Source organism: Aplysia californica, unplaced genomic scaffold, assembly GCF_000002075.1.
Source record: "Aplysia californica isolate F4 #8 unplaced genomic scaffold, AplCal3.0 scaffold00062, whole genome shotgun sequence".
Lineage (NCBI taxonomy): Eukaryota > Metazoa > Mollusca > Gastropoda > Aplysiida > Aplysiidae > Aplysia > Aplysia californica.
Window position 1 is genome coordinate 1,101,048 of NW_004797332.1, and position 11,091 is coordinate 1,112,138.

Here is an 11,091-nt window from a genome sequence, read left to right on the forward strand (position 1 = left end):
ATTTCTCACTCGACCAGGGGACACCACTCTAAAATTATCTCTTATTGTCGAGGTAAACAATCAACATAAATTATGGGGTCGCTCCTTTGCCGATGAAATTTTACTCACTTTTCCGGGCTGAAGTCGCTTGACTCACCCAAGTGTGGAGATATTTTGTGAAAAATAATTTTGGGGATGACCTGTTCTCTCGTAGATTTAGGTTGTTCAGCAGAATGTCGCATTACGTGAAAGCAACGAAAAAGACGTTTAGTAAAAATGCACAGGACTGTCTTGTTGTACCGTTGATGAGGCAAAGGGAAACTGGAGAATTGTGCGATGTTGTTCTAATTCTCAATGGCTGTCGATACAATGCGCATAGAGCCATACTTGCTTTATGGAGTCCATACTTTCATTCCATGTTTACTTGTGATATGAGAGAAAGGAATATAGAGGAGGTTGATCTTTCATACTCACTTGTATTAGAGCAGGTAGGACTACTACTACTATACCCTGAACTAGATATTCTAGATCTAGATCTAGAATCTAATCTAGATCTAGATTCTAGATCTAGATCTAAATAGATATCTAGATCTAGATTCTTTTCATTTTAGCCTGATTTGTCATTGATTTCTCACTCTTCATAAAGTTTTAAAAAGGCAAGGGCCACATCCTTTCAGAGATACTAGATCTATAATCTAGATCTAGTGAAATAGAAATTATAATTTTGGGCAATATAAACGGACAACTACAGTGGAGTCCACGTATAACGAGTCCTGAAATAACGAGAAGTCTGTTATAAAAACAGTATTCTAAAACCCCGTTTTTTTCTCTTTGTAAACAAAATACTGCTATAGCGCAATCAGACAAACATGCGAGTCGGTTATAAGCAAAATATTGTTGCTGCTGTGCACAGCGTAGGCCTATACTATATATAGGCCAAATATACATAATGTAAAACCTTGCAAGTTGAGAAACTTGTTGATGAAGTAGCGAAACAAAGAATGGGAGAGCCCACATGTGTGAACAATGAAGGCCGGAGCGAATGAGTGGGGAGGGTGTGGCATGCGCAGACTAGCAGAACGCATCGCATAATAGGCCAGCCTAGTCTAGATTATCTAGAGGCCTACGTGTACCATGCCTCTCACTTCTCCGATATGTGGGGATGGAGAGGTCACAGTGCTGTGATGGATGGAGTGAATGTGTGACGTGTGCAAGCAGACAGAACACACCACAGAGTGTGGTGGGGTGGGGGACAACGCAGCGGGCCTAGCCTAGAGCCCTTTCTTTCTAATCGCAAATGCCGAGCTGTCAACATCGCTAGTGCTAGAGAAAGAAACCTGATTCGATTTTTGATCAAGTATAACCTGGAGGTCATGTTGAACAAAATCATCATTAGGGGAGATAACGAAAAGAAAAAAAACAAAACACCCAGCTCAAAGATTAGACCTACGTTATTATTTCCCTTAAATTTATTACTGGATCCCTTATAACGAGATCTACTATTTTATAACGGGTTATATTTCGTACCAATCCACTCCCTCTCGTTATAAAAGGATTCCACTGCACAATCACTGAATCAGGATTTATCAAACATTTTTTTTACCGTAGGCCTACCATATTGATTCTGAATCAGAGATATGATCAATTAATTAGTTGAATGTATGTGTTTGGGTTTCAAATGTGTCGGCTAGCAATTTGTGCAACACTCACTTGTGAAAATGAGTTTTTGGTGTTATTTGCAGAGATGTGCATGATTTTTTTTCCATCAAACAGCCCTTGGCTCAATTCAATTTTTAAATTCTGTTTAGAACATGTGTGGGTGTGGGGATCCATTTTTATGTTTGTTAGTTGTGCCCCAATGAATTCACTTAAATTATTAGAGTGTATGGAAATGTGTTTTTGCATGATTTCTTTCTTGTGCTTGTATATATGAGGAATATACATGATACTTGTAGCATATAGGCCTAATGCTAGTGGTGGTAAATTTGATATCATCATAATAGCCTTATTAGGTTAAAAAAAAAAGAGTTAATCAGGTTAACTGTGTGTGAGGGCATTATAATAAATATTTGTAGGTGCTGGTATGGTATGGTTGCTCTACATTACACCGCTACGGTAATCTCATGATAAGTCCCATTTGATCAACCATGGTGGCAGTTGTAGCAGCGTATGTACGTCCTGCCTGATTGGCCATGAGAATGACAGCACTGAGGGGTACTTAGACCAACTTTAGAAGTGTTACACAATTATTATGGAGGGGGGGGGGGATACTGCAGTGTTGCGATCCCGGTCCCGGAAGTCGAGTAAAAAAGCTGACTGAGTTGCCAGGGTGAAAAGACCCATTTTAGACTATATTTCGGCACCATTTTAATGTTTTTTAGTAGTGTGCTGAGAATAATTTTGGCTCTAGGAACTGTCACAAACCATTATTTAAAATTTTGCGAAATTAGCACGAGGGAGACCCCCCCTGCACCTCCCCCTTTTTTTAACACGATCCGTTTTTGTTTTAAAAATTGTGTTTTGGCTATTTTAATGTTTGGCATTGTATGCATTGAAAATCTGGCCAGTATCGTCACCCGGAAGCGTGATTTTACTGTATCCAACTGTCAACGAAGGACCGGGACTGCAACACTGCGGTATTACCGAGGAGGGGGGGGGGGGGAGAGAAGGTACAGTCAAACCAGTTTAAAACGGCCACCCATTGTCAAGGAGAAAAGTGGCCTATAACACAGGTGGCCGTCTTAGGCAGGACTGATCAAAATGAAAAAAGCAAAATCATTCGCCTCTGAGGTCCAAACCGGGGCTGATCTCAGGCTTTAGACTGCCGAAAGCTAATTCAAAAGGGCTTTTGTTTTTTTTGAAAAAGGGGGGTGGGTGATGTGAGAAGGGTTTTTTTCTGTGTTGTTTTGTTGGTTTTTGTTTTTGTTTTGTTATTTAATGGGGTTTTTTTTTGGTTAGCTTTCTTTTTGTTGTTGATTTTGTGCAAGGGTAAAAATAAAGGAAATATTATGTAAGTAAGACGATGAAGACAGAGTGCCATGGTAGAATAAATACACAGGGCGCCACCACTCGGAGAATAAGCAACGCTTCTGTCGCAAGTTCATTTCAACGTCCATTGTTACTTTGTTACACAGTCATCTCACACGCGATTTGTGCATGATTTGTGGGCGGGGATTATACTTATAGGTTATGATGGATCACGCTTCCCTCACCAGCAGTTGAAAATGTATTTTTAGGCCTACCCTTTGGTCAACTTGGGTAAACATTCATTGGAGGGGCTAACAATAACAACAGGTGAATGAATTATAATGATCCGTCCACAGCATGGGGGGCCGATTCAAAATTTATGATAAAGCGTCGGTCAATGAGTGACCACGCCTGGCCGTCTGAAGCAGGTAAATTTGACAGTGCGTTGATAAAATAAGGTGGCTGCGGCTGTGTTGGACAAGTGACCATTTTCTACAGTTGAATTATATAGAAAAAACGCAAGGTGGGAAATGGAAAATGCCCGTTTGTACAGGTGGCCATATTATACAGGTGGCCGTCGTGGCAGGTTCGACTATACTTCATTTTGAAGTGTCAATTAGATCAAAGAACTTTGTGGCTGTGGTGGTAGGCCTACCTTACGACTGGCCTGTAGTTGCAACAGCAATGTATATTGTTATATAAGTGCTGCAGATTAGAGGTGTTATTAGAGAATAACTCGCACTGAGAAAAGCGGAGAAGAGATAAGGACGATAGATGTTTGAAAGGAAGATAAGGAGTAAACCATACTAGAGCACCTGCCAACCTCCCACTTTTCAAGAAATCGGGGGGGGGGGAGGGGTGTCACATAGCACATGGATTTATAATAACTTTAACTTTTAACTTAAATTGCTTCACATAGTTATACCTTTTCAGTGGGATAATTAGATACTTTTTTCTCTCAAAGTTAATACAGATTTCTTTCTGTTTTTCTGTTTCAGGACTCTGTTTTCAGCACTGTGCTTGACTACATGTACACAGGATCTTTGCCCCTGAGCACAGACACAATCACAGATGTTGTCAAGATCTCAGATTTTTTGCTGCTGGATGATGTCAGGGACTTTTGTCAACAATTTCTTCTTGATCTTGGCAACCTTGAATTGTCCAACTGCCTTCGAGTCAAATTTTTAGCTGAGGATCACAACTTGCCAGAGGTTGCAACGGCAGCAAGAAGCATCATTGAAGCTCGTTTCCATGACTACCTCATTCAGCATGATGACATTTTGGAACTTCCGTGGGAATGGTTGTCAAAACTCTTGGAAGATCCTTGTGTGGTACAGCACACTGGATACAAACAGTTGCATAAAATGGCTTCAAGATGGACTGACCATGACAAAGTGGCTAGAATCCCATTCCATTCACAGTTAACTGCTGCTATAAATTCTTGGGTTTCAGACTATGCCAACGAAGCCTCATACCTGGGAAGGGAGCTTCGTACCTCCCTGGAAGGGCGTGATGTTTTATCTCCCAGAGGTAGTGACCTTTTAAATTCACCTGTAGACAACTTTGGCAATATTAATCTTGACAACAGTTTTCATGCATTATCAGAAGCCCCAGTGAACTCAGACAGTCTGGTTAATGTGAAAGCCGACTCTGAAAACTTGAAAGCTTCAAAACCTGACACTCCCACTAGTCATCCAAACCAAGAATCCTCACACTGCAATCAAGTTCTCTTCACAGTTGTGTGTAATCAGGGTCTCAAATTCTTGAAACTGTTCCTTTATAGTTTGGACGACCAATTGTGGTTTCATTTCCCTGTTTCTGGTGAACGATTGCTAAAGTATGTCCCGATGCGTCAGACTGTTTGCAACATGCTGGCCCATGAAGGGAAACTGTACATGTATCTCTGTTCGTCTTTTCCGTACCCAACAGACATGCTCAAGATCAACATTCTCACCATCGATCTTCTCACCGGTCAGCCATCTTTGTTTTCATTCAGAACTGTGGATTACTATAAACCAACATACAGGACTACTCTGACAAACTTCCGGACTGCCCCGCCTGCTATGGTAATGTGTAGTGGCCAGTTATTTGTCGTTGGCAACAAAGAGGGGACGGGACATTTGTTTGCATGCAATTTGGCAAACAATCAGTATGCTTGCTATCAAATACCTGGTTCAAGGTTTATCAGTCTTGCAAGATGTGTGGTCAGAAATGATCGTCAGATATTTGTTTGGTATCGACACAGAACAGGTCCTTCTGAAGAGTTCTCCATAAAAAAGTCTGTTGGATTTGTTTTGTTTGATGCAAAAATGAAAATTTTCAGCTCGTGGGAACTGACACCTCCAGAGATTTCATATGATGACTTTGCAAAGTGCTACGCCATGTGTGTCCGCGATGATACCGTGCACATTTATCAACCAGGGGAGCCGGCCATTGTGCTTGATGAAGTCAGAGTAAAGTGGGTTACATCTTTACGAAGAATTCCAACGCCTGGTGTGGGATATGTGCGTGACGTACAAGCATACGGTTACCAAATTGCTGTTCCAGCCCAGGAAGGGATCCTGGTATTGAACAACTGGCAGCCGTACACAACTTCCCTTCACGAAGTCTCAGAGAAATTCCCTTGTGCCATGGCTCATATCCCTCCACCTATTGACAACATTTCCGTTGCATCAGTGGCCGAGCTACCTCGTTTTTTGTTACGCAACCTCCACAGATGCACCATGTATGACGAGGCGTATGCAAGCGCGCTCCACGTGGCAATGCAGTATTCTGACGGTGACACAGATGACAGTGCGGGTTCTGTGTTGGAAGATGCTGATACTGACAATGATTATGAGTACGATGAAGATATCTATGACTATGATTATGACATGGGAGGGTATGAGTTATAAATCCTCTGCCATGTTTATCTACGGTTTTTGAAAACAAAAGACTCCTAATATTTTAAATGTTATGAAAAAAAACTTCATCACCCGAAGAAGGATTATATATTTGTCTAGATTATTATCAGCATGATGGATATTGTTTCTGATAATCCACAGGATGAGCCAAAATGTGTCCTGACTTTGGGGTAATTGATATTATTTTATATTTCATAATTATGACTGTTTTCATCTTGATGATAAGCAAAGTAACTGAACCTGTCACAGAAGATCAATTCTCTTTTTCCCGTAAGCATTTGATACGACTGAAAAAGCAAGGTGGAAATTTTTCACCAGGTCCTGCCTTGAAACTTTTTACTTGAGCAGTGGACAAAAGTGACAGAAGTCTTATGAGCTTCACAATGATGGCAAGGGTGTAAAATATATTTTGTAGCTAAAAACGCTTTTAAGGTTCTTAATCTGCCTTCATGTGGAAACTTTCTTTGTCAGTTTAAAAAAATAGTTGGTACAGTAATAAAAACTGCACTCTCCATTCTTTGTTTTCTCAAAGGTGAAGAAAAAGGGCAACTCATTTAACTAATTATAGTGATAAAAAAATGAGCATTTAATCCCTTTATACTTTATGCTTTTTTATATATGTATATAGATGTTATGATTAGTATATTTATTTATATTTATTCTTCCAGCAGCCCTGGTTTTTGTACTGTTTGGTTCCATTGTCCACATTGTAAAGGGTCACATTTTAAAAATATAAATGTTCTCTCTTCAAGGTTGGAGGAAAAAGAACATCAAACGCACAATTTGAAGTGGAAACTGCGTCAATTGTTGAAGCTCACTCAACTTTGCAAAGTTCATAGTGCAGAACTGTATACAACATGGATTAATTGCTTGTTCTGAAGGAGCAAATATACTACATGTTATGCTTCATTTGCAATGCTTTGCTCCTCCTGTGAACAAATATGCCGTAATAATGCTCATGCTGTTTGTGATGTTAAGAAAGACTTTCCCACAGTGTAAATGAACTCAAGCTTTTTTGAGTTTGAATATTTCCCCATTGCTGTACCTTTTATGTCAATTCATTTACATGTATAACATTTACATGCTAATAGTATGACATATTTCTAGTCTGTTTTGATATTGATGTGTGCTTTGGTATATTACAAGGGCTGCTTGTATAGTATGTGCTTTATTTTTATATTTTCTGCATTTCCTGCCTTCATACGTTGTCACTAGTCACCACTGGCATTTGTGTCATGTTACCCTTTATGCTTTCTCTTTCAACATCGATTTGCCTGATGGTTAACTACTTTGACCATTTTTGCCAAGTGGTAACATCAGATTGAAGAGGACAGATCAATAATGCTTGCTCCGTCCACTTTGAGATGAAGTAAATCAAAGTGATTTCTCCTACAATGTCCATTAGTTCTTTGTTGCACCACTTTCTGGTAGGTCTTCTCAACTCAAAACTTGATGATTATAAAGAATGTACAGTCAAACCTGTCCCAGACGACTGCACATTATCGAGAAGAAGAGTGGTAATCTTAGACAGGTGGTCCTATTGGCCAGTGTCAATATATACATTCAGAAAAATGAAGAAGGGAAGTGATCTTTTGTACAGGTGATTGTCTTGGACAGGTGGTCGTTTGGGCAGGTTTGACTGTATTGTGAAACCCTTCCCCCTTTCAACATTTTTCTGTGCATGAGTTAATTGTTACATTTGTGTCTGTAGAGTGAGGAAGGACCAGACAAAAGGAAAGTTGGGCTGACAAGAAAATACTTGTACCGTACAATATAGATTGTAATGGAGAAAGAGAAGTGGAATACAAAGAATTAAAAAGAGAAAGTCAAAGGGGAAAATTAAACTCTACACTCTTTATCTCTCAGGAGGGATTAGAATACATCCATACTTCTTCAATACCAGGTGACTGAATATTATCATTATTGTGAAAACTGATTAAATTTTAACTCCTTTTGCTAGCAGAATGCGAGTCAGTGGTCTAGTGATTTGGCTGTTGGGCTTGCAACAGAAAAGGTTGTGGGTTAGAACTCAGTCAGGGTCCCGATGTTATTTCCTCGGGAAAGACACTTTACACAAATATTTCTCACTTCACCCAGGTGGGAATGGGTACCTGGCTGTAGACAGTGAAAGATCTTGTCAGTTTGCTAGTATTTTAGTGCTTAAAATCAGCTGCTTGCGTTGTATGCTTCCCAAGAAGCCGAGAATGTTTCTAAGTGCTTCTAGGGTCTGCTGGAGTAATGATATGGCTTATAGAGCGCATGGAGCTTGCAGTTGAGCGGGGATATATGCTGCTATACAATGATATTTATTATTATTATCAAAGAATTCTGTTGCGTTTTCTTCTTCTTCTTCTGTTTTTGTGTCCTGAAGCCACGGTCAGAGATATCTGTTGGTTCTTCAGTCCTCAGTGCCACTAATGTTGTGCGCATGGTTGTTTTTTTTCTTTCAGTCTGGTGCCTTTGATGTGCTGAATATACTTACAGGATTTTTTTGTCTTCGTCTGTGACAAGTAAATGAGTGAAAATTTCTACTTGTTCAAGATAAGGAGTGAGATAATACTGAATTTTTTTCGGGACTCACCCACTGATCTTACTTGCTCAAACACAGGACCAAACCATAGGCCTACAATTTGACACTGGGAAGAGGTGAGCACTAAGTCTTTAGACTTAAAAGTCCACTGTCCATGGATATGATAATGCATAGCTAATTGTAAATCACTTTTGCAAACACAGCAATGTGGGGGGGCAGGGGTTGCACCAAAAATTTGGAATTCTTGAACCAGTTTTGATTTCAAATATTTGAATTATACATAGGGCTCAAAAATATGCTTTTGAAATTAGGTATAGGCCTACATTTTAACATTATATTTCTTAAGATCTTCTTTTCTTTCGTGTAGAAAATTGTCATGAAGAGAACGAAATGCTGTCTTGGTGTGTCACATCTGTACCTTCATCGTCTTTTATGTCCAGAGTGACTTTGTAGCACAAGAAAAAGGGCAGTCTTTCAACATTTGACTTTCCACTACTCCTAACAACAACAGCAATGATTTTGTCTGATCCTTCCTTGTTATTTCCATCTTTATGAAGGCAGTAGCTTGCTATAATTGGGTGCTATTTTTAATTATGCGACTTATCCTGTATATTCATAAAAGATTCATTTTGAATAATTATGCTCTATTGAAGGTTTTAAGTTAGGCCACAGAGAACATTTAGGAAATGTGTGGAAAGGGACATTAGAGAGATGAAGCTCACTTGGGATGAGCTTGGAAGGATGGCCCAGGACAGAGATAAATGGAAGGAGCTTATAGGTGGCCTATACCCTGCCTGGGGTGAAAGGCATTGAAGATGATAAGGGTTTTAAGTACATGTAGTTAGGAAGACTACAAATGAAAATATATGCTTCAACTTCAATCATGCAGAATTACATGTGCACATAATATAAGTTTTCTGTGCCTGCAATGTGAACTGGGAATAGTAGCTGCTCCGCTGTCTTAAGTGTGTGAAATGAAACGTGGCATTAAATTTGTTGTAGATAAATAATTTAGGTGCTGAGAATTGATACATTGTTCATGTAGTCTTTATATATCATATGCAGTCGTTAATTCATGCATTGTAGTGGAAATGAATAAAGGGTTTTGCAATGAATGGCCATGCAGGATACTCAAGTTTGGTCTAAGGTTCTAAAAGATTAGTGTGGTGTTATCTGATTAGGCCGTTTGATGTGTCAATGAAAGAATTGGTCTATTGTTTTACGAATCAATTGTTGACAAACAATTTCAGAGACATTTTTTTGTTCTGTATGTGTTCTTCTTGTTCAGTAAACTGTGCTTTAAAAGAAACCAGTTTGTTCGTGTAAAAGAATTAAAATCAAATGTTTGCAGCTAGGCACTGAAAGCTAAACTTATAGTTAGAAAATATTGTCTCAAGTATTCTAAGATGGGGAAAGTTCAAGTTGAAAACAAGAAACACTGTGTCTGAACTCAGAGATGTAGTTGAGACACAATTGTGAAAACTGTGTGAACTCAAGCGGACCAGTTGAAGCACATGTTTTGTTTTCCATTTTATACTCATACATGCATACGTGTCTTGGTTTCTATTTTTACAAATGTACTTATGTCCCACCTGTACCAATGCTTGCAATTGTCAACAGATGGCAACTCTATTCTGGTGAACTTTAGCAAATGTGAAGAATTACCTTGGTGACTATAGGCAAATCTTGTCCGCCCGTCGATATACTCAACCATCTAAGCTTTATCTATGATGTTACTCAAATAAGGTTGTGGAAGACACACACACATGTATTCTTTTTCCGTGACGAAAGCAATGCCATTTATTCTTGCTTTTAAGGTCACCTGAATACCGTCCTATCTTTTTTTTAAAGAGATGGATTGTTGCTTTTGCACTCTGCCTCCTTAATTCTTTCTTTAAGTCAAAATATTTGTTTGTGGCTTTCTTCACGACTGAATGGTTTTTTTTTGCAAGTGTGTAATTATGGCGGGTTGAAAGTTAATAATGCTGTTGTCCTCCCAACCCTGTTGTCTGTGCTGAGACCTGGACAGTGAACCAAAGCCATGCCAAGGAGCTCAATCACTTCCTCGTAAATGTCCTCAGGGGAATTTTTGGCATCAAATGGCTTGACAAAATACTGGTCACTGAAGTTCTCAAAAAGGCAAATGCCAAGATTTTGTTTTCTGAGCTCAAAAGGACTTAACTTTGCTGGGCTGGCCATGTCTAAAAATGTCAGATTTCAGAATCTCCAAAGGCAGCATTCTATTCTGAGCTGCCCCCATTGAAGCTGACACACCAAAAAAAGCACTTAAAAGGTTCCCTGAAAATGTCTTTGAAGGACTTCAACATTAATCCCTAGACATAGAGAGTCTGGCTCATCTTATGGTTCGCTGCCCTCTGTGATTGCTGCTCTCCAACTGGGTCTGTCAGGAACCAGACTCTCCTATTCCTATGTTTAGGCTTGCATTCTTCTCTCTTGGCTTCAGCTTTTCTCTAGTTCATGATGCCAAGAGAGAAGAATTCATGCTGCAGACATCCACAAGTAGAAATGAAGCTTTTGAGTGCGCTATTGGTCACTGACAGACATTAATTAACAAACTACTGTCTGTTATCATAATTACCGCAGTGGATTAGACAAATATACTCATGCAAATCAAAGAACGTCTGTACCTATATGATAATCTCTAGCATGGTTTCTATCGTTTGTACATTTTCTTTGAAAGGGTGAAAACAG

The 11,091-nt window shown here is 39.4% G+C and overlaps 1 protein-coding gene across 1 annotated transcript; it reads left to right on the plus strand.

Moving 5' to 3' along the window:
• The first annotated feature begins 67 nt into the window (after positions 1–67).
• LOC101862928 lies at positions 68–9,139 on the plus strand. The gene is made up of 2 exons (XM_005093365.3): positions 68–467; positions 3,945–9,139. Exons 1-2 carry the CDS (start codon positions 213–215, stop codon positions 5,838–5,840), a joined length of 2,151 nt encoding a protein of 716 aa, XP_005093422.1. The 5' UTR covers positions 68–212; the 3' UTR covers positions 5,841–9,139.
• Positions 9,140–11,091: the final 1,952 nt, after the last annotated feature.